The 26,716-nt window shown below is 31.9% G+C and overlaps 1 protein-coding gene across 1 annotated transcript; it reads left to right on the forward strand.

Annotated features, from left to right (window-relative positions):
- The first annotated feature begins 10,601 nt into the window (after window positions 1–10,601).
- On the forward strand, window positions 10,602–26,151 carry LOC112683888 (adenylate kinase 9-like). Its single transcript, XM_025555077.1, has 5 exons — window positions 10,602–10,640; window positions 18,221–18,744; window positions 19,908–20,956; window positions 22,225–23,086; window positions 23,148–26,151. Exons 1-5 carry the CDS (start codon window positions 10,602–10,604, stop codon window positions 26,149–26,151), a joined length of 5,478 nt encoding a protein of 1,825 aa, XP_025410862.1.
- Window positions 26,152–26,716: the final 565 nt, after the last annotated feature.

Here is a 26,716-nt window from a genome sequence, read left to right on the forward strand (position 1 = left end):
TAGAGAATCGATCAAATGCATTCTCTGAAATGAGCTCTTGAATTTAAAAAACAAATCATAACGATCAGTTCAGTAGTTTCTGAGAACATAAGCCTCAAAGGTTTTAATTTTCACATTTATATAATAGATATCAGCCTATTATATTTTTTTGAGTTAGGTTATTTTATTCTAACTCATAGTAAGAATTTCTAAAATATTTTGTAATATTGTGAAATATAAGGATTTTATGAAATAAATATCTTTAATTTAAAATTTAATTTTAATTAGGAATCAAAGTTAATACTGGCTACTGTTATAGCTACAAATCTGTATAAACACTAATTATATATAATACTTAATAGACAAGTTAGATGATATACTCATTGTAAATTGTAATATATTAATAAGCATATAATAATAATAATATTACAAATGTACTTATTATATGCATTACAATATTATAGTTTACAACACAAAATAATAAAAACATAAAAAGATTTGATTTTTATTTTTTCTGAACCGACAAATAGGCAAACAGAATAGTCACTACCATAATTTTATTAGTCTAACTGATAACTGACCCAAATTAACCCTTTTATAATTAAGGTTGCGGTTTTTCATTTTTGAAAATAAAGTTTTCGGTTTTATTTGCGGTTCCTAAATTTTAATGGTTACCCAGTTCCAGTACCGGTTATTTTCGGTAACGGTATTGTTCTCTGACATACACACACGAGTTTCTACAATTTAAAAAAATTATGAACCCAAATATTGTTAATGTAAATTAAACACTACAACAAATTATATTACGTGTATCTGCCTACCTTCAATTTGAATGTCAAATACTAAATGTGCGTTGGTGAATAATATTCTCGACATTTTGCCATATGTATGTATTGTATACATTGTATACATATCTACTGTTTTTTTATTTATTTATTTTCTTTCAGCCAAAAAATTAATTACAATTACACGATGATAAAAAGTAAATTATTTCATTAAGAATACATTAACAATAGCTGATATGTAAGCCAACTGAGCTAAGCTCGTATCTGGTATACGGAGTTCTATAGATTATAATTCTTATTGTAGTAAGATTATTAAATAGGGTACTTATATAATTAAAGATACTGCTTAATGGACTAATATTATAGATACAGTAGACCAGTAAACACAAATTTTATGGAACATATTCAGTAACACATTAAACACATATAGGTATACATTCAAATGAAATGTTTTTAATTAGACATATTGACCTTTTAAAATTGCATTAATAGGTACACACATTCTCATCTAGATCATTAACTATTTTATAAATATAACCTTTTTTAGAATTGTTAGAAACAGACATCGCCCAGTCCCATCTAGATTTACTAGATTTAGATCGGGGCGCTAGAACAGTGGTAGAGGTCTAGGCTTCGATTTGACCAATTGTTGTCAACTTTAAACCTAATCAGTACCACGGGGTGAAGGGAAGCCCCATCACACATTGGACCGGCTGTGAAGCTCCACAAGGTTGACGTGCCTGTTAGCTGAAACGTGGTGGCTGCGTGACCGGCGCTACATAGTAACCAACCACCTTAGGTGGGAGCGAGGAACCCATCGAGTTCGGTCAGCTGAGCTCTGGATAGGTACGGACTTAGGTCCGGTACTGGTGATCCGTAAACGACCCGGTCAGCTAAAACTGATCGAATGACCGCGTCTCGTAAACAGCTCTTATGAGCTAATACACGGTACGTAACGGGGCGGATGCCATAGAACCCGGATGGACCATGTTAGAAACAGAGGATTTAGAGCAGCGGTTTTCAAACTTTTTTTCTGTGGTGCCTTTTTTTGGATCCAATTTAGCCACAGTGTCATGCTACGAATAACACGAAAGACAGAACAAAAAAAAAAAAAAAAATAAAGATAGCTAATTTTATTAAAATGTAATTTAATTATAATTAATTTTATAAATTAATTTTTAAACTTAAAAAATAAATAAATAAAATTTATTTTTATTATGATTATAATTATTACATAAAAATATAAGGTTAAAATGAGAATGTCCGAATGTACAATAGAAAATATTATATTATTTGCTATTAAGTTTTTATGAAAATAATAAGGAAAACAAATTCTATACGTTTTAAACTATTTGTTATGAACCGTAGACCACGATGCCCTTAGAAAGTGCTCGCGGTGTCCCTAAGGCACCGTGGTGCACAGTTTGGGAACCGCTGCTATAGTGGTTAGAGGAATAGTGTTTATTGCTGCATACATGTTGATGACACGGGTAAGCGCGCACGCCGCATCAGATGGCATTTCCGTCGGGTAGTTATGCATTCGTCTGCCATCGTGTGAAGCCCGTGTTATCAATATCGTTGTGATATCCCTGATATCGATCATTGGAATGCTCAGCACATTTTTATTATCAAACACGCATGCAGTCCACCTTAGTGTGTCGTGGACACATAACATTATATTTTTTATTGTCATGTATGTTCCTAAAAACCTTTAGACAGTAAGGTTTAAATCTTAAGTGTCCTCTCTCCCTCCCATCCACAATCATGTTAATTAGTTCACATATAATTTAATATATTTATTTATATATATATTGTTATAAAACAATTATACACATCCTTTCCTGGATACTCTCAATTGTTTCCCTACCGTATCATTCGATATAAAGCCTCCTAATCTATAGAAGTTGAGGCTAATGGCTTCACAGCAGTGGCGTAGCCAGGAACTTTTTATATGGGAGGGGGGGGGGGGGTCAGCAAATTTATAACATATATATTTAATCTTATCACTATAATTTTGACTACTATTTGTATTGATCTCGGTATTTTTAAGTCTGGTTGACATAAGTCTTTTTGACTCGGGTAAAAAAAAAGAATACATTTTTCCAGTTTACTTATTTGTTTGAGAATTTGCCTATAATAATAAATAATAATAATAATAATAATAATAATAACAATTTAGGAACTAGGAACCAATAAAGGAATATAAATATTAGATATTAGAATATTTTCAGTCCAATCACTTAAGTATACTAAAAATTAAATTTTAAAAATATCATACTATAATAGAATGTTTAGACGTCTTAGAATTATTTCAAATTAAAATCAAATTAAAATAAAACAAATATAATGAAATACAAATGTCAAATATAAACGAATAAACGAGTAGTAAGTAAAATAGTGAGACATCAACGACCAATGACCAACTATTAACTAATAACTATTAGTTTTACACAATAACGTGCTTGCGTTAAATGATCGGTGAGCTGCGAATGTAATATTTATACCCAAAATAAACTTTAAATACAGACAAGATATTGCTTTTATATTAGTTATTGGGACTAGACGACCGATTTAGAATCAACCGTTATATAAAACCTAAATAATATGTTCCCAAGCAAAAATTATCAAAGTAGCAGTAAAGTATCTTAATATGATCATGATACTATGACTTGTGTGTATGTGTGTATGTGTGTGTGTGTGTGCAGTGTGTGTTTAATACGTTTATAGTGTTTATACAAACTATTAATATGATTCCAAGTCAAAATTATAAAATATAAAAATGTGAAAGAAAACATCGTGTTTCATGTAAAAGTTACTTTACCATCTCAATTTACCAACCATCTCAGGTTCATGGGCAGTCTTCGAGCGATGTTTATCGTAATAGGTTGTGTTTATATAAATCGCTCGCTTATCTTACCGTCATGCGACAATCCAAAGTTTATGCATGGTTCAAACATGCAGAAATCCAGTACTTCCCAAAATACTGGTAAACTTACGAGCAGTACCGTACTCTCTCCACGGATTAGTAACAAAAACAGATTTACCCCACTCTCCAATCTTAATGATGATTCAAATGACGTCAATACAGAAGCAATCGATATGGACATCGTAGAGGTAAAGCAAAAAATTCCTCCATTATATATTTACGATATTAACGACTATAATGTTTTCCTAAAAAAAATCTTACTATTAATAGTTGAGAATTTCAACAGTAATAATAAAAATATTTCATATCTTTTAAATCATAGTTTTAACTATTTATACCATAATTTTGATCTAATTTATAAATGTTAAAAAATAATTAATTCTTTACACCTAAGTTTAGATGATGTTGACTGTCAAGAAAAATTTATATTATTATTAATAAAAAAAAAAAAAGGTTCATGGGGGGGGGTTCTGACCCCCAAACCCCTCTCATGATTACGCCACTGATTATTACGATTGTCTCCCAAAGTATAAATTATGATTATTGTTAAAAAATACAACACATGCACGACTGGCATTGAAGATAAAGCTATCATGGTAACTACCATCATCTAACCACCAGACCATGTATTTCCTTCAATGGATCTTAAACTAACTATAATATTTTTGAATTTAATGAATAAATAAATATGATATTATTATTATATTGTTTAGGTACTTGCACATTAAAAGAATACCAATCTTTACGATTTCTGAATACTTCCATTGATACCACCTGGATTTTATATTATTGGATTCTTATATGCGTACAATCAATACATCCTCCTGGAATTCCAGCTATTCCAAAAAAACTGTTGTCTTATAACTTTCCATTTAGCTTCAGTTTGGGAAACTTTACATGATCCCTAGATCCCTAAAACAACTAGTAATCTTATGGGAAACTCTTTTATTAATTATATCAAATTCATCGAAATATTTTTCAACCATTTCTACATAATTAACAAAGTAATAAAAATCATCCATACTACTACATTTTCGTAATACAAATCTTCAAAAAAAACTAAAATTAACTCTTTTTTTTTTAAATTTATATTTTGAGCACGAAAAATAGCACGTAAAAAATAAATGTTTCATATAAAAGTTAATTTACCAACTCAGGTTTGTGGGGAGGGTTCTGACCCCTAACCCCCCCACACACACACACACATGGATATGCCACTGCCTCACAGTATTAATTTTACTTAAGAATAAATTAAGCTACTTTATATAATAATCTGTATATATAATACAAATTATAAACTATGCATGTAGCATATTATATATATATATGTATATATGTATATGTAATTCGTAGAAACTTTCCGGAAATGGATGGGATTTTGTGCGCATACAGTGTTAATTTATGATTCTAAGGGAACTCATGGCTAAACTTTTCGTAACGTTCCGCATAGTGAAGAATAAATAATTTAAAAATGTATAACTCTAGATAATCATATAACATTTACTTGTAAGCTTATGTTTTAATATTGATTATTGTTAAATTGAATATTTCTAAAGCAGTGGTTTGGTCACTTTAATAGATTTACAGTGGTGAAGAGCACAAAATAAAAGGACAAATATTTTAATATAAATATTTTTTATTCATGAGTAATAAATAGTATAGGTAATTAACAAAATATATTGAAATTGTTTTTAATCAAAAACTTTCATTATTCGAAGAGTTTGTTTTATAAAATCTATAATTAATAAAATACAATTCATCGCCATCTAAATCATCTAAAATATTGATATTTTGATATTATAAGTTTCCTTATGTCAAAATATAAATAAAATGATATAAGAAAAACAAAGCCCAAACCCGCGAATATGCCACTAGTCTGAAATGATTCTACGTGCGAGAAAAACTGAACGGACGGATTGATATCTATATATCTGATGTTAACATAAGTTATAAGAGTTCCATCATTTTTTCTTCTTATTTATGTACAGGTGCAAGTGCCCAAGCAAATTTTTAGTTTACACTTACACACACATACATACATGTGTGAATGTTATATTATATATGTTTATCTATATAGTAGACGTCAAAGACGAAATGAGCACAAAGTGTATTTGCGGTTAGAAAGAAGGACAGGGTGGCAATGCATAATGCAGTAGTAGCAAGACGTACATACATTACGTACCCGGCGGAAAATAGAAATTTCTGTCTGATGAACAAGAAGTTTCGATATTTCTTCGGCATCCATTGACACGTTCTCGTGTCCGTGGTACGAGGAAAAAAAATAAAAGACGAAAACCCGAGCAGGTGAAAACTACTACAACACATATCTTAATCACGTAATTATGTTTATGGCTGAAAATTTGGTTTTTCAGTTCAAAGAACACGCATTATACTTAAGTCGATTATCTGAACGGACTTTCTGTACGTAAATATAAATTCATTGTTAGTCCGAAAAGGAAAATAAGATGTGACGAAAGCAAACAGCCTGTAAATGTACGAGTATATAGTTTTTTTTCCTTCAACATCAATAAAAAAAAAAAAAAAAAAAAAAGAATCCATTTAAAACGTAAATAAGACGTTGTTTCATTTTCATGTACGCACAAACGACATTGTTATTTGAATATTTCTTTGAATTATTAGAGGTTCGTGACAAGTTATCTTCAATACCTATCATACCTATTGGTAAGCCCTATCAATATTTTGTAAAAGACGCGGCGGAGTTTTAAATTATTAATGTTAAATTATGGTTTTTCCGTAATTTTATTCGTAACAAATACAATCTTTAGTGACTATAACGTTAACATAATTTCGTTAATAGTTATATATTTTAAAAAAAATAAAAAAATGATTGTTCCACAATGGCTATAAATATTCCAATTGATATTAATTACAATTACGATTAACTGAACAACTGAATACAAGTGTAGTCTAACCTCCTAGTCTATCATTTATTGAAATTATTCAATATTGATTTAAAATATAATTTATTCTTAATTTTTTTATTTTTAGAACTGTGAATTTTGGGGATGCGATTCAATGGGTTTTACCTTAATTTTGTTTGAAATTGTTTTAATCGAAGTGTCTTAATCAAATTTACTAGTTGTTACCTATATTGTGTTCAATTAAATTATAAAGCCATTTGATGATTATATTAGCAATAAGAATTTTATGTGGACAAATAAACATAGTAAAGAGTATAAAATCCATAAAATTCAGTTTGTAAATCTTCTACCTCTTTAATACTTTAGCTTATATTGCATATCAGATAAGTTTTAGTCCTTAATTAGTAAATTATGTATTATGTGATGTTAGTTTAATATTATAATAAATGAAAACAAGACAAAGTATACAACTGATAGCCGATCGGCTAACTCGATATTAGGCAAAATCAACCCTTCGCTAGAGCGCTAAAATCAATAACGCACTATATTTTTTAACATGTTGTATTAAAATTCTTATGCTGTGTGTGTTTTTTTTTCTTTTCAATTATTTTAAAGACCAAAAAAAAAATTATTATATTTTAATAAAAATATATAAAACAGAATTTAATACGAAATAGTATGTAATTATGAATGTATTAGTAAATATGAAAAATTCTTATTCTAATAATACAGTAAATTATAATTTGTATGTGCGGTATGAAGTGACTTAATCTTTACGAAATCATACCAAAACATAAATCTTAAATTAATCGACTTACCTGCCCACTTCTAAGTTTAATAGTATAGTTTCTTCATCTCAATGGAGTTTGGTCAAATAGCATAATGGGATATATTACAATAGTACGGATCACTAGAGGTTACCGAAATTCAAATAATGTTACAATACCTGCACTTTGGCGGAAACAATAATTCATCTTATTTGTGTTGAGTTTACTATTCCAGCGCATACACTCGAAGAAGGATTACATTACTATTATAAAAGTAGATTCATCATTGCTATTGTTATTAAATATTTTATTATTGTTAATGTTATTATACAGAAATGACAGTGAAATTATGTTTTGTAAACTATTATTCTACATTTCAACTTTATTAATTATTTATCTATCATATATTACTTTAGGTATTTCATTTTTTGTATAAAATAAAATAGCATTCTTTAAAAAATAAAATAAAAAAAAGAGTTAACGTCTAAAATTATTATCATTGAATAATTACCAGGTTAAATAATTCAGGGTTTTTTAATTGATAGGTAAAATCAAAACTTAGGTAATGGACAAATAAGTGCAGTCAAATATCTAGTTCAAGTAAGACCTTATAATTTTGTTGTATAAAAATTATTAAAGTTTCATTAGCACTTTTAAAACGAAACGGCTGATCGATTAATGATTGAACATTTTTAGTATAATAGTATAATGTATTAAAAAATGAAATGAGTTTTTTAAAAATAATATTTGTTACAGGTGTTGTTTCTTATCAAGAGATTAAATCTTACACAACTCACGTACTCATATGAAGTAGTTTATTTGATTAATGACTATGACGAGTGTATAAAAAATCGTGAGTTAATGTGCACCTATATATATATATAAAAAAAAAGTTGTATTAAAATAAATTCAAACTGGATAAAAGCTTTATAAAATTTGTATTTATTATGTTACAACTATATACTTTCATAATAAATAACAGTTGATTATTCAATAATACAGCATAATTATAGTTTTTTTTATTCATATAAAGTTTACTTATATAGTTTAAATTATCTACATGTTCAAAATAGTAACAATCAACCCCACACAGCATATGTTACTCATTACGATTGAAACAATGTTTAAATATGATTGGAATTTAAATATTTGAAATCAAAACATTATACAACATTGAATACATATTCGATTTTTCGTATTGAACATGTTCAGAATTTATTTACATTTAAAAAAATATTTAAAAATTAATTAATATTTAAAATTATATAAATGTTTAATACTTAATTCAATATTTAAAATTTTTTTTAAATAATTATTAAATATTGAATTAATATATATGGGAACCTTTTTTTTCAGTTTACAACAAAGTAAAAAATAATAAATATCATTACAGTAAAACAGTATATATTTATTTTTTTACACTTAAATATTTGATTCAAAGACATAACTTATTATATGATAAAGCTCGTTTGAAAATCCAGACAAGTAAATTATTAAGACAAATTTCCTTTTTTTTTTTTTTTTGACAATATCTAATTACCCGCTTAAAGTTCCATGAAAACTTTCTACCTTCAAAAATGTCAATAAAAAATTAAACTCCTTCAGCATCTGAAAGCTTTAACTTATTGTGGGAAAATACAATTATCCGAATGGTTTGGAGAATTGTGAAGATCATCATTTTTCACCGTTAGCAACACTCACAACTACACAATAGCTTTTAAATAGACTAAAATTAATAAGGATTTTTGGAATTAGTAAACAAGGTTATTTCTTATAATATAAATCGGTAATATTTATAAATATTTCTAATATTTTTTCATCGAATCAAAAATCATTTACTTACAGTACATCAAGTACAATACATACAAGTTGATGTAATATCAACCGATAATACCAAAAAAAACTATTAGTTCAAAATCGAGCAATTTTTTTTTAAAATTAAATTTAATAAAATAGCAGCCAATAATTCAAAACTGATCAATAAAAACTACTCGGATCGAGGTAAGATGTGATACTGCTCACGAAACTAGGGATTTCACAGCTGAGCCTTCAAATCATTCTAACCTAACCAAGTATTTATTTTTCTACAAAGTTTGTTCTTTCAAGAACATATTATGTAAAATTTAGCTGTCATAAACACAATCGATTACACAAAACCACGTTTTACGAAGATTTCGATATTGCAAACTAACGTAAGACACCATTGATGTATTATCGTTCAACCAATTCTTTATTATGTTCAAAAAACATTTATTTAAAATAATTAAGGAGTTCTAGATATACCTTCCTGAGTTCCTATTTGTTCCGTTATAACGATTCAAAGTGCACTTATAATAACTATCTTAATATCTAAAATTCCCTAATATATTATTTCTTTTTTCTGCTCACTTTGATCGTCAATATTTTACCTCAATAATAAAATCTACTGTGTGATGTCCATCTATATAAATTAATCGTAAAAAATACGCAGCATTTAGTATACCTAATGTTTATGATTTATGTCAGAACTCAAATAAGAAATAAATAAATATGCCACCTTTTCTATGCAATGAATGAAATTCATTAACATCTATCCTATCTCCCCTCCCCTCACCAAGTTATTTGTTTAAAATATGTTCGTAAGCCAATAAATTCATAATTTTCAAACCGTTATTATGAAAAATAAATGACAGTGTTTTATTGCAATTTTCAATTATTATTGAGGTATACCTTACCTTTGTTGTGGATGTGGAAACTGGCGGAAAAGGAATGGATAATTTCGTATAAATTGTAGCCACATATAGTTCATTCACATACTCTTTTATTTTTAACTGATTGATTACAATCATTAAAATGTAACGCGAAAGTAGACGCACTACTAGTAATGCACTACATTATTTTATCTTTTAAACGCATATGCAACGTTAATTATTAAATTTTTGTACGAAACGTTTTACTTTGCTATCTCGAATGGGAATCATATGTACACATATGGGACGTTATAAAAAAAAAATATATAAACATACACATACGGCTTAAAAAATGATTTAAGTTTAAATGGAAAAAAAATACCTTGAGTGTGAAATAAACAAATAAAACGTGCAAGTCTCCCAGGAAAACAAAATTAATTGTTTATAAGGTTTTTTGTGATATTAAAAACAAAACAAAAATGTGCTATTCCTACACATCTTGAACGTTCATTTTTCTTGTGTGTTTTTGTCGGTTTACATATCGTTTTCGTTCAGCGTTTCAAGTTATAAAACTGTTTTTCGCACAAATCAATATGTACAAACCCGACTACACTTCAAATCGTCAGTGCTCGGTAAGTGTATAACAATAGCGAATACAGTGAAATGATACCAGTATCAACAGAGAACGAAATTAAATGGATTTTTAAATGGAATATGAAAAAAAAAATCTGTCATCAACGGCATTTAATAAAATGCAAAAAAAAAAATTTAAAAATTTCTCAGACAACTATAAATAAATGTCGCTTTTTTCATGTCATGGCCCTCGACCTACTCGTTATTGAAGTCCATCTTACACCTAAAACATGCAATTTTGTAATATCCATTGATTGCATACTTATAATAGTATTACTATGTATTATAATATACATATTATGACATACTGGTACCTACAAATAATTCATACGATGTTTCTATATAAATTTAATGATTTATAAAAATTGAACTCGTCCGCATCATATTCTTAGAGGCTGTACTAATTTATTCATTGATTTAATAATGAAAATATGATAATATCGTTAATTTACGGCACCGGATGAATTATCGTGAACCGTCCACATCAACATTGTTCAGCGGGACCCATTATCTTTCTGTAAAGATTTATTTTAATAATATTTATAATAAAATATATAACTAAATATAACACGTATTTAAAATATAGGAATTAAATTCATTTGCTAAACATCACACTATAGCTTAGAAGAAACAATTGTAGATAAGTCCCTTCAGTTGATTTTCGGTTTTAAAATTTCGGAAATTTTATACAAATCTAGTCGTTGACTGTGGTCTGTAAACAGTTATGTAGTACATCTAGACTAATATAGTAACTCGCGAACCGTGTTTTCACAAATAAACATGGATAGTTCCTTGTATACGTAGATTTATTTTTTTCGCCCATGTACATAAAAAAAACAAATAATAATCCTTATATCATATAATATCTAACTGGCCGCAATCTTTAATACATTAGAATATGTCTTCCAAACTGTAGTATAACAAATCAACTTAACCGTGTATATAGACCGGTGATGTATCGGTTTCCGCGATGATGTGGATAGATCATTTTGAATAATCACTATACGGCAGTCACCATCGGTAGAACCCGGAATATAAGTTTTGCATACTCTGCACTTAACAGATATGGAATGAATATCGATCGTGGTTATGTGTACTTATTCCCTAACAAACACTATTCTATAAACTCTACATCCGATTAGTCAAATGCACATACCAACTTACACGGATAACAATGTTTGGTTTATAGTAATAATCATCTCTCTAATACTATATGATTATTATTATTATTTACATTAGTAACAAGATTAGTTTTAAACCCAGATTTTCACCATCGAGTTTTAATTCGATTAAATGAGATAAATAATTTTGTTCGAATAAAAGTGTTTAAAATATTCTAAATTCAGAATGTGGGCAGTTTTATTTTGCAAAGAATATCGTTAACATTTCAATCATTCTAAAACTTTCAGTAATTTTCAATATATTAAATATTATTCGTGTCTCAGTAATGATTTTGCGTTGTTTATCAAACCTAAAAATAATTATTATACTCTGAATGTAAAATACCTACAATTTTATTATTTTTTTTTTAAATTTATACTATAATCATAACAGTAGAGATCGGTTGAATATTATTGCTAAACTTAAGTAAAGCGTAGAATACATCATGGTCCTATCATAATTTTATTTATTTATTATTATTATTATTATTTTTTTTTTTTTTGTGCCAATCTTCATGGTTTTGATCAGAAAGATCGCTTCAAATCGAATACTTATATTATCATTGAAATCATACTTAATATATAAAAATAATTTTAAAAATGATCATTAAATCAAAGTACAAAAATATGACTAAAATTTATTTTTGTAAAGGAATTGACTTCACCACTACAATTATGAAATTTAAGGTACTTGTACTCATATAGTAATGTATAAACTACCTTAAGAATTTGTATCTTCATTTAGGAATCCACCACTCCTCATTTACACTAAATTATTCTTCAAAACTAATAGTGTATTTATTTCAAGTGTAAATGAACAATTATTATTAAAAATACGCAGCATTTAGTATACCTAATGTTTATGATTTATGTCAGAGCTCAAATAAGAAAGAAATAAATATGCCACCTTTTCTATGCAATGAATGAAATTCATTAACATCTATCCTATACCCCCTATATATATATATATATATATATATCCTATCTATTAATTTATATTCACCCATTTCTGTATCTCACCCAATTTTTTTTTATCACATCCATCCCTATATCTCAGCTTATTAAATATGGTTTTCGTATAAAAATAACTCAAATCTCATTTATATTAAAATATTTAACAAATATTTATGAAATGTTTTTAAACATTATTATTTTCATGGTTTCAATTATTTATCATTTATGAATAAATTTGATTCACATAAAAAAATTAATGCAGCTAAAATATTTTACAGTTTTTAGTAGTTTCAAACAGAACACGTTCACCAACAAAAACTTAAAAAACTGTTAAAATCAATTTTGTTTTCGTAAATAAACAGTTTACTTTAGTTTCCGATCAATTATTTTTAGACACATTAATATAATAATAAAATAGTTAAAACTATATTTAAATGAGTAAACATAAGTAAATTTATATAAAACGATTTTAAATTAATTTGATGTTTCAATTTACTAAGGATAAGATTTTAAAAAGTTTCTTCACTGATGTAAATGTTTATTTTAGTTACAACAAAATTTTAAGTTTTTTGGTACAAACTTGTTCAAAACATAATAAATCTAAGTTGATGAATTTATAATATAAACAGCATTGATGACTTTATGCGTTATGTAAGTATATACAATATAATTTAACAGTATAAAGTTATGCAATTGGTTGTTTAAAAAGTAGGAATAAATTTACATACAGGATGTAAAATATTTAAAGCTATTATTCATTTTTTTTTTCTTATGATAATTATATGTTAATATTTATTTTTTGCTTCGATCTATTTCTAGTAAAATACTAAATAAGTGTTTAATATTTACTCTTTCCTTAATTTATTATTGTTACTACAAATTAATTGCTAAATTGATGAGTTTATATTTTACTGATAAATAATATCTTACATATAAATTATATACTCGTAATATAATTTTATTAACTATCGAACATATGAACCCGTATTATGTACTAAATAAAATTATGGTGTCATTTGAAAAATAATTTGTATAGTTATAATCATTATTCATCAATACAATAAATATATTGAAGAAAAGTTACGAACAATAAAACACATAAATATTACAACTATAGCTAGATATATATTTTTATAATTTAGTGTATTCAATTATTAAATTTTATAATTCTTATTCATATTATAAAATGTAACTAACTTATATTAAGAATGATGTAATATTTAACTTATCATTAATATGATGATGTTTTATTTTGCATATAAAGTATGATGTATTACATATGTTTGATTAAAATATATAAGATTAGAACAAATTAATTTGTTTCATTAAAACAATATGGTAAAACTCATTTTTTTTTAACAGCTCTTCCATTCGCATATTGAAATGTATTATATTTATAAATTTCAATCTATTTGAAAATAATGATGAAAAGCCAATGTTTTCCTTATATAACACTGCATATTTTGATATAATCATAAATTATTCATTTAACTATGAATACATATATAAACTATGAATCATTTGGCCATTCGTATATTAGTTTAGAATAGTTATCTAATATCTCAGTAGTTTTTTTTTTAAACAAGAAACATTAAATCAAAGTAGTAGTATTTTTTCCCCATTATACGAGTAAATTATCAATGATATATTTTACAACATTATGATAAATGTGCAAGAAAATTATTTCTTCTATCAATATGAAATGTTAGATTAGGTATTTTAATTGTATAAAATAAAAATCATTCATTTCAAAATATAATTTAAGTTATATATTAATTAAATTATTATTATTAAAGTCAAATTGTGTTTATAAAATCTTTTAAACTATTGTCAAAAGTTATATTTTTAGTTTCATAATTCTCGTACAGTTGTTTCATAATGATTTGACAGTTATTAACATCTGTCTTTTTTACTCCTTATGCATCTAACCATTTTGTCATTGACAAAAAGTTGAATTCTAAAACAAAAAATTAGTATAAGTAGACAGTAATTAAAAAACTGATGCAAATTTATTTCATTTTAAATATTACAATTTTAAAATATATTTTAATATAAATACAATTAACTTCAAAATATTATATATAGATGTAATTATAATAAAAATGTATCACTTATTAATTAATTTCTGATTATATTTTTATTCAAACATTTTAATTACTGATCATTTCTTTCACGAGCAACTTTTCTCATGAATTTTAATGATTTTAATCAATGACATAACAACTGTGACCGCTTAAACTTATTGAACTCATTATAATATGAATATTTTGTACACAAATTATTACAATCGTTGCCCAGCAAACATTTAATGGTATAATAATATTATATAAATAAATACGTACAAACTTTATTTACGGAGTAGGTACCAAGAGCTGAGCCGCTATATAATTTTAGGGCATTAATTATAGAGATCGGTCGCCCCAACGGTCGTCGACAGCTTAATCTGCACGAGACTCTGTTTTATATTAAATTTCTCCAATCATAATACTACATTATTCCATTATTCTATCCAAGACCATGATGGATAAAATTCAAAATTACGTGCCCAACCATAAACACATAATTTAAATACATTGGTATCCATTAAGGGGGAGGGATAAGGACGGGAAAGTTACTTCCTATTTCTGGAAAAATAATTAACTATAATAATAACAACGAACTTTCAATTCAATAAATATCATTATTATAATTATTAATATATAAAAATATGAAATTAGTAAATTCATATATAATTTTTTTGCAAAACAGGCAAATATTTTGAATAGTACCACATCATAAATTATTAAGGCTTTTTAAGTTTTAAGTTTAGTCTTTATATTAATTTGGTGAATAACCCGAAATTTACCCGAGTGGTGCACAAAACTACCATTTAGACGAACAATTAACAGATTATTTAGGCAAAATTATAAATTATAAATCGTTAATAAAATAACAAAAACTAAAAATTATTAAATACTAGTAAATTAATACATAAATAAATGAATAAATAGCTTATACATAGAAAAAAAAAATTTATAATTAGCCTAGAGTATTATTATATTTGTAAAATATGATATATATATTAGCATTATGTATATAATTATATATATAATTATGCATTATTAAGTATATATTAGCACATTATGTTGAATGGTATCAATCAACAATGTCGAAGCAATATGTAAGTGTCAAGCCCGATTTACACTAGTACAATACGACACAACAGACGAAAATCACGTCCAATTCTCGCACGAGATTAAAAATTTTAAACTTTGAAGATTTAACCGTGAAGGCATTATTGCTCGATAATAATATATGTATACATAATATATTTTATTTTGTGATATACAATATAATATTAAAACTGTATCTATGTATTGTGTCTATAATAATTAGGCTTGTAATCAGTGAAATCATTTTCGTATATAAATTTATTTAAGCTAAAGCTGATGTTATCAAAGAACTTTATCAACTACAATAACTGCAAAACATCAATCTTACCTAGTAGTGTTTTGCTAAGTGCATTTATTTAGTTTTGAATTTTATTAATTTTAGTTTATTATTAATTCATCATGAATGAGAATGATAAAAAATTTATTTTAACGGAATGTATTGTAAACGTAATTTATTGTGGGATCCAAGTAGTTCACGATACAAAAATAAAAATTAAAGCAAAAGACATGATGGACTTATGAAAATGATGGTTATTTTTTTATTGAAAAACTTAATATAGAAAAAAAAAAAATAGAAAATTTGCGTTTAGACGAGATCAGTCCAGTGGCGTATCTGTGAAACATTTTGAGGGGGGCATAAATTAATTGCACGATTTTTTATGGTTATAATATAATCAGAAACTTTATTATAAATTATTACTAAATACTTAAAACTCATGTTGATCACTTGATATTAATGATAACCACATTATAAAATAGTGACTATACATGACCATCACTCCTAATCCCAATTCAATCAAATATTGATATTTTATATTACATTGATAAGTGATATCAAACACGATTATTATCAGTGAAAATTAAAGATATTTATAATTTACATTATTTAAGCTGAATAATTAATTTACATTATGGCATCAAAAAACTTCTTGGGAGGGGGGGCAAATGCTTTTGTTGCCCCCCCCCCACACACACACACAGGTACGCTACTGGATCAGTTCACACGAAAATATCAATCTATTTGATCGCGTTCGCATCGCGTCGCAACGCGTTCGGCCACGTAAGCCACTTCCGGCGGCGGCAAATGTTCGATATTTTTGCGTCACTTCGCGTCGACCGTGTTCGCGTTGAGTTCGCTCACGTAGAACGCCGCATTATTGTCTCATTATCCGCGAAACTTTGTTGGGACTTCAGAATAACGAAATAACGAATTTTTAACCTCCGTGAATAACGACGAATTACAGTAATATATTATATGTACTAAATATACCTGCCCGTTTCTTAGAGCAAAGTATATATTTGAAAATATGTAATTAAACAACTTATTAACTGTTACAATACGAGTAAAAAAGACCAATTATTGTTTTGTGATTGAAAAATCAATCTTGTGCTTTTGTTTCCATCATAAACATAAAAATCGCCCGAAGATATTTGCTGTTACGATAGAAAATTGAATAAATCTTTTGATTTGTTTTATTTATAATATGCATTTTTGTCCCGTAAATACGGTCTAATACTGTATATAGGTTGTACGGAGTTCCTCAACGAATGTTGAACAATATAATAACGGATTCGCTGGCTAATGATTCAATCGTAGGTCAATTTTCGCAATAAGCGGTATGGATTCGTTTAGATTAGGATTGATCAGGTTAGATTGATAGTTTCATAAGTGATAATGAACCGTATTCGGTATTCGAAACCGAAATCGGAGAACATTTATTTCGGTTTCAAGTCCTGACGTCAATAAACGCTACACGCTTTGACCGTTGACTTTCGCGGTTCCCAATCATTTTCACTATACTGCTGTTTCATTACCACGGTCTGTTACCGCAACTAGCCTCAGTAATAATATAGCGCTACATCGGTTCTTATATCCAGTGGCGTAGCTATCGTAGGGCAGAGTGAGGCAAGACCCCAAATCCCCGGAGCACAGAGGGCCTTAGAATACTTGGACAACTCTGAGACTATACTTTCTTAAAGTAACTGAACTTTTTGATAAATTTAATTCCTAAATTATACTTGATGATTGTACTTACGATCAAAATAATAATCATTCAACGCAATATGCAATACGTTTTTGTAGTATTAAATTAAATTTTCTTTTTACTTTGAATAATTATTAATTAATTGTTTTCGTTTATCATTTCATAGTAAGTACTCACGTTTGAAAGAACAATATGACATGTGCATTTTGAATTTTCGTGTAAAGATAATATTAAACAAATCTATTTTCTGCACCGGAGCCATTTCCCATCTAGCTACGCCACTGACAATACTGTGCCGCGCCTGACATGTACGTCGCTCGTCCCGTAGGATCCGTGCGTGTGTTCGTCGTTGGGAACTCCGCGGCGGCCGCCGGTCCGCCAGCCAGTGGACGGTCGCGAAGAACGGGACGAACGCCCGTGGCCACGGCCGTTGTCGTTGTACGGGCTGGCCGAGAATGTACACTGGTCGCGGCGCCTGCGCATGGACATTCGCTGTGAGAACCCACTGGCTGCAACGTGGTACCGACCGCACGACCCGTCACCGGACCACTACTGCCGCGAGGATGCAGACGCGGAGTGGCTGGAACGGAAACCGGTGTCGTTCATGGTGTTCGGAAGACCGGGCGTGGACGATCATCGGTTGGCCATCGCTCTGTCCGCATACTGGGGATGCGTCCACGTGTCTGTGGCCAACGGACTGGCCGCCGGCCGCGCGGACGCCCGGACGATGGCGGCGTTGCGTCGCGGCCAGGCTGTCAACGCCGCGGCGACAGCGGCCCAGCTGACCGCGGTGCTGGGCATCGACACCCCCCATGTACGCGAAAGGGGTTACGTGCTGACCGGATTGCCTAGGTACCGTGATTACCACGCAGTTCTTCCGCTGTCCTCAGAGTCATACAACATCGATATGACCTTAGTTTTATTTTATTCAATGTGGGGTGTATCTAACGTACAGTATAGCATATGTATACCAATTTTTTTTTAGGATTAAAAGTTTGAACCCATATCATGAAATTTAAAGAAAAGTATACATATTAACTTTTTATATAAAATTCCGACTAAATTACAAGGAGTTCCGTATCACATTTATTTTCTATTTTCTAGATGATTGTACTCTAAATCGAACATAAATGTTATGGTTTTTATTTACTTTTGCCATTTAAGGTCGATTCGCACTATACGGAATGCCGACGTCACGTCACAGACCGGCAACGTCACGTCAAAATATCTTTCTATGTATTTATACCTCAATGTTCACATATACAGGCAACATTACGCAACGTCAACGTCACGGAACGGCAACATTTATCAAAAATTATATTTTGACGTGACACAACTGGTCCGTTCGGATAGTATGAATGTCAACACGGAACGTTTCCGTCAACAATAAACTATATTTTAGATGTGTAATTGAAATGGAATTACATTAATTATTAGATTAATTAAATAAAATATTAAAATTTAAATAGTTATGGTATATGATGTTGATTGAGGAAGTACGCCAATATCAAGAACTATGATATGATGCACAAAAAATATAGTGACAACATTCACAAAGATGTTTAGAGAAAAATTTATAATTTTTTTTCTTCGTCGTCTAAAACTAAGGCAATCATCGCTAGTTATTTTTTACTGAACTTAGGCATAACACAAATTCGAATATTTAAAAAACAAAAAAAAATGAATTTTAAACACAAAATGAACTAGGCTTAGTCTAACCTAATAGAATTGACTAAACAGACTGATGGCGTTTCTGTGACATTACGTCGACATTCTGTATAGTGCGAATCGATCTTTACTCTGCACGTTGGACAGAAAAAAAACAACCAATCATTAGCGGAATTTCCTACTCTTAAACCTATAAAATACGAGTACTTGGACACCATACATAGATAATGAGTAAAATATTTCTCCTCATATTCTGGTAACCCTCGTGTTACGTCATAATATCATGTATAGTTGCAATCATCATAATATTGTGCTGTTAGTCGTATGATATTCGTTTTGCAAAACAGGTATAATCCTGAAATGAGTGCATTCACGCAAATGAACACAGTGTTCACTACGAACGCACCGGACGTGTTGATCTACATAAGCAGCCCGGAACACGATCCGTGTAATTATCACAGTGGACTCGTGCTGGAATCCATTGGATACGATTATTCGACGGGAACGCTTCACGCCGACGAGGAAAGAATGCAGGGCGATCATAGCTACAGCAGTATACGTCTTCGACACAAGTTGCCGATCAACAATAAAGTCATAGTTGATCTCGACCGAAACGATTACATTACAAGTTCGTTAGAAGTGGTGGACGAAATCGTCAAACAATTCGACGCCGCGTTTGTGATAACCATCGACGGCAGGAAGCCGACGGAGGAATTGTTCGAAACGATTAAAGACAGATTAATGACGATGCCGCTGCAACGTACGGTGTTGCCGGAAATCGTTAAAAAACAAGATGATACCGCATCCGGTGATATATCGGAAAACAACGTGCACGGATTCGAGACGAACGGGATCGAAGACGTCGAATCGGAATCGTTCGAAATGGAAACAATGGAAAGCGAGGCGATTGACCTAGACGAGCACCTGGAAAGAAACAATGACGGACTGACCGTCGATGAACGTAATGAGCAAATACGGTCGATGTCGGAGTTCAACAAACTGTGCCCGGTAAACTTTTCCTACGGTGTGTTCAAATTAGGCGTCGTACATTATTGTATAAAGTTCATGGATAAGTTGTACTTTTTCGCCGGGCCCGAAGAATTGCAATTATTTGAAAAGTCTCCAAAGCAATATCTGGAGATCCCAAGACCCAGCGTGCCCGTAAGAGCTATATTTTACGGTCCTGAAGCGCTGTCGTGTCCGGCCGCAAATGCTGTTAGTCATTTGTTCGGTTACAATCTGATAGACGTCAAGAATATCGAATATGCACACGTAAAAATCCAAAAACTTTCGTTAATACTTGCGATCGTCAAATCCGTCTTGAAAACCACACAAGAAATCGTAAAAAACAAAACAGATCCATCTACCGAGATTAACTCCATGAGAAACGCTATTGGCGAATGGATATGGTTACACTTCGAGAATTATAAAAGATTTGATTTACACGACGACGGAAAGGACGCCGAGAATGAACACAACATATTTAAAAAAGATTTTCCAAATCCAAGTAAATATAATAATTATATATTAATATAGTATTTATAGCATTGACGACTTAGTTCTATTCGTAAAAACACAATGATATAATATAATATAATAATATATGATTTTATAACACATAATTAAGTGTACGATAAAATTATTTATAATATAAAGGTATTAGATTAAAATCCGACCGAATTAATAATATATGTTTAAAAGTATCCTATAAATATAATCTGTAGATATAATTTATTTTAAAAATACTGAGAAAGCCCAAACATCATTTAAATAAAATATGTAATCATTCGCTTAAATCACTAAGAAAAATATTTAAAACGAAATAGCGAAAACGATAGTGTTATTTAATGTTCACTTAATTCTAGTGAGTAACAATACTTACATTACAATTGAATTATGTTTTAAATGATTAATAAAATATTTATGTAGATTTGATTGAAAACTAATACCCATTTCAAACGCCTAATCGTATACAATCGTTCTCTCCATTATTGCTACCTCCTCATAACACAACACGTTAATCTTAATAACAAACTTTTCTTACATAAAAAAAAAAAAAATAAATAAATAAATATGGGCCTATAGATTCTAATTATGCATAGTTTTCGAACCTTCAAATATTTATTAAATTAAAATGTTTCAATCTAAATGTCTCGGCCAAATTTACAAATCCCTATTTTATATTTTAAATGAAACACTCCACGATAATCTCTCCGTCAGTATAGTACAAAACGTAGTAAAATCATATTATAAACGCCTTAATTATAACATAGAAAACTATCGAAATCCCCAGATATCCGAACAATCCAATACTATTATTCCAGATAATCTCAGAAGGTGCCTAAAACGAACGCGGTGTCCTGACCATCTGGACTAATAAATTATAATTAATCACTGCATAAAGTGTCATTAATGGTGGCTATTTAATCCCAGTATTTCCACGTCACTATATCACTCTTCATGCATGCTTATTATAAAAAAAAAAAAATGTCTACAAATTGTATCAGTAAAAAAAAAAAATTAAAAAAAAAAAACTTGATTGACAAGTTCAATTACTTCTAGTCGGTATTATGTTAATTATAGTCAATACAGGTTGTTCATAATTAATTATCTATACTATAAAAACATTATAAAACGTTTAATTTATATTATGGAATATTCCAGGTCCACAGCTCAATGAATTTGATAAAGAACAAAAGTTGATAAATCTTAAAAACTATTTTAAATCGTATGGAATTGATTTCGTGAATGATATAGATGCATGTATTCGTGCGTATAATAAACCGCAGACGTTAAACAATTATTTCCGAAATAATGAATCATCAAAAATTAAAAGCATATTCCGATTAAATTTTTCAAACAAAATAAAAACGGAACGTAAGTTGGCAGACATCGTTGTCGACAAAGTACGAATGTTTAACAAACGGAACAAAAATTGGATTATTGTAAGAGCACCAATAAACTTTATATTAGTGAAAAAATTGATCGCCGAAAACCTTAATCCTATACAGATGGTATTTTTTTATGACACTGATCCGGTGCATAAGGTATTGTTATATGACGAAGTAACTATTAATGATAGAAGTCAATTAGCATTTGAAATTTCTGATTATATAAAATACGAAATGAGGTATGGAAAAACTGTCGAAAGAGTAAAGTATCCCGAATTTGTCAAAAATATAGAAAATATATCAAAAAGTTATGAGGAGGAACACGGGGAGGAATATGAAGAGGAATACTACGATGAATATAATGCTTTGGATGGTAAAGTTGAAGTTGAAAATTTCGATGAAGATATTGATGATTACGACCACGACAAATTGATGCAAATGATCATGCCGGAAATAATAGAACGATTGAATCAGTACACCGATGATCTTCTTGGACAATGGAACTCATTAAAACAAGAGATTTCTAAAGAAGTACCCACCCTGTACATGGATTTTAATGTAATAAAATGCAAACCCGACTTTACAACAAATATGTTAAAAAATTCGATTACAAATTCGATATATTATATAAAAAAGTAACATAGACATAATTTATTTTTATTGGCATTATATAAAAAAAAAAAAAAATGTTTTCAGATTTTTATCAGATAATGTATACGACGTTTCAACAACAGATAATCATAACACGATACCTACTATAGGAAAATACAATGGTGACACTTCAATTTATTGCCCAGTTAGATACGTAAACGGTCGATTTTCAATCGGATCTAAAAAGCATATGGCAGTTTATCGAAATAGATATTATTACATGAGCTCTTCTGATAATTTCAAAGAGTTTGTTACCAATCCAAATAAATACGTGCTGTTAACCAGGAGTTGGAACCCGTACCCTAAACCTAAAGTATCAATACTATTGCCGTTCGGTTTCGAAGCAGAAGATTTAATTAAAGACATCGTGGATACATTCGATTTAACTTTCATGGACTCATATGACATTTTCAAAAAAAACATTTTACCAAAAAATATGCCGATGGTAGGCAGAATGTACGAAGAACCAGCGTCCAAAAAAATCATGGACAAATATTTCATACCAGAGGATCAAAATGAAAATTACATCAACCATTTAAGAAAGTACGTCGACAACGGTAATGTTAACTTAAATGATGCCGATTGGGTGAAAATGAATTCGTATTTCTATAAGGTCAACGAGGGAATATGTTATAAAAACTATCCAAACCGTTTGACGGAACTGAGATATTTAAAAGAAAATGAAATAAATCCTGATGTCATCATTGAAATAGTCGGTGGGAAATCGGAGGAACAGAATCATGCGACGGAAGCAGTCGTTGAAAATTGGTTGATTCACCAGTACACGTTGATCGACATGGTCATCGAAAGAGATGGTAACGCCAGAAGGGATTACATTGAAAGGAGAATGGCATTGTTCAAGAATAAAGTCGTGGCGACAAAGCAAAAAAATAAAAAGGAAAAGAACAAAACGATTTCTACGGAAACAGTAGACGCACTCGGTAGTTCGTGTACGTCCACGATAAGCTCGCGTCGATCGAATCATTCTATTCATTTCTCCGAACTGACTTTAAAGCAGAAAAAAATCATCGTCCACTTCGGGTTGGACAAGGAGGATTTAGACGGTTTGGACGATTTCGCGACGTTGGAGCAAATCGATGCGTCGGTGGACGAAGAATGTCCGAAACCGGAACCGCTGATATCGCAATGTTTTCCCATCGGCGTTACGGTACCGTCGGACACCGCGATAGAAAGACATCTGAACGCGGAGAAAGCCATGCGGGCAGGTATGCGAACGTTCGCCGAGTCGTCCGGCATCCCGTGGAAAATCGTCTCGTCGACGGATCGGGACGCATCGTCCCGATCAACCGTGCTAGACGACATCAGAAGAGTTCTGGTAAACGATGTGAACAACGATGACGGTATTTTCGAAACAACGTATGACGTGAACCCGATGGCCGCGGAGGACATGCTGCGCACCGGTCAAATCTATCTGAGCAGGTTTGGCCGCTGGTGTCCGGTCCAGGTTTACGAGAACGCGGACACGGTGCAACACTTTTACCTGGACCGCGCGAACAACCGCATCTTCCCGGTGGTGCATCGGAACTACGTGTACTTCATGAGCGGTGCCGAGAACCGGGACAAGTTCACGCACCGACCGTTACGGTACGCACCGCGGCACGCGATCGCGCGGCCACTCGGTTCACCGCATGTGCCACTAAGGATCGCGGTGGTCGGCGCGCCTATGAGCGGCAAATCGCACTGCGCCCGAGAACTGTGCGCCCGGCACGGATTCCAGCTGATCCGGATCGAGGAGTTGGTCGACAGGTGGCTAACCATATCCGGTGGGGTATCGGACGATTCGCGGGCACTAAGCCGGGGTGACGCACTTTCTGACACCACGCTTATGGACATCGTGTTGTCTGGCGCGCGGACCACGCGCGCCACGGTCCAGGGCTTCGTGGTCGACGGGTTTCCGACCACCGAGAGGCAGTTCGAACTGCTCGACGACTCGGGCGTGATACTGCACCGAGTCTTCGTGATGGATGGTACCTACGACCGGTGCGCGGCCAACAACTCTCGGTACGCGGGCAACGATTTGCGGTGCGTGCCAGACGCGTTGCTACGTTACAGGCACCAGATGTGGTCGGCCGCGTTCGTTGGCGAGCCGTGGATATCGGCGTGCTACGGGAACGCGGTGGCAGACGTGCGCGACTGCGACCACATGGACCGGTCATTGCGCACGTTCATCGAATCGGTGCACGAGTACCGCCGGGACGCAGGCCGACGGCCGTGCCGGTTGACCGACATACCGGTCACCGGGCTAGAGTGCGAATACAAGATGAGCGCGTACCGGTACACGTGCCCGGTGTGTCGGGTGGACGGGGACTGCTACACCGCGGCCCGGGACCACGAGGACAGGAAACGCAACCTGGTGCAGTACCGATCGTCCTTCTACTGGACGTGCGCCGAACACGTGGACGCGTTCGCGGATCACGCGGACCGGTACGCGGACGCGGCAGCGACGGCCGTCCGCGTCTCCGAACCGCTGGCCGTCTCCACGTCGGTCCATCAACTGTCGTGCGACCCGTCGGCCGGCTTCGAGCGTTACGAGTTCTGTACGGTGTGCGCGCTCCGCACTGACGGCTCGTGGAACACGGCCTACAACCGCGGCGACGGTTCGTTCGTGGCAGTCTACTCGGGCCGCGTATTCGATTTGTGCTCGTCCCGGTGCCGGGACGACTTCATGCGACGGCCGTTCTTGTACAACACGTACGCTGTACGCGCCGAGGGACCGGATGAAGTGCGGCGGTTGGCGTGCTCGCGTTACGCGCGCCTGGACGTCGGAAACATGCCGGTCCCAGGGTACTTGGAACAGACCGTGCAACCGCTCATCCGTCCCATTCTCGCTCAGCTGACGGCCGTCCGACCCATGTATCCGGGTTTATCGCCCGAGCAGTCGGCCAAGGTTTTCATAGGGTTGTACTTCGGCGCCGCCACTGCTGCAGACGACGAGATCGCTGAATACTACCGGATCGCTTACGGTCGGTTCGTCGACACTTGTCAGCGGTTCAAAACCGATATATTCAAACTGAAATCGCTAATATGAACGTTTATAAGCTCCGATCTAACCGAAAGTGTTATGTGTTTTACCGTAACGTTGTATCATCAAGGCTTATAACTTTATCATCAAATAATCTTAACAAGCTCTGTTGATCGATTCGTAACAGTAAAATTACATCGGTACATATTAATGTTTGATTGCAATTTAAATCGTCGTTATTGATTCGTGTCACGAAAATAAGTACACCTTAATCAGACTTCATGACCGTATCAACTGTTGAAACGTAAGACATGACAAGTACATAACGTTCTGATCTAATTACATCCTCTTTCCTACCATGCTTGATTCCCAAACACTCGTAATGCATAAATTTGGCATTCGCGTTTGATACTCTGTAATGTCACAACATAATTAGCTAAGTACGCTCACTTGGAATCGAATCCGTTTTCTCCGTCCTATGACGTTCTAACTCCAGAAATATTAATTTATCAAACGATTACCATTCACAAATTACACTGAGACACATTTGGCTAAAGAAGGCATTTACAATATTCAATCCTGTGTACAGAAATTACAATCTAAAGTACTTAGCGCCGTTTCAATTAAGCTT

The sequence above is a fragment of the Sipha flava genome, unplaced genomic scaffold, assembly GCF_003268045.1.
Source record: "Sipha flava isolate LNK unplaced genomic scaffold, YSA_version1 104_pilon_pilon, whole genome shotgun sequence".
NCBI lineage: Eukaryota > Metazoa > Arthropoda > Insecta > Hemiptera > Aphididae > Sipha > Sipha flava.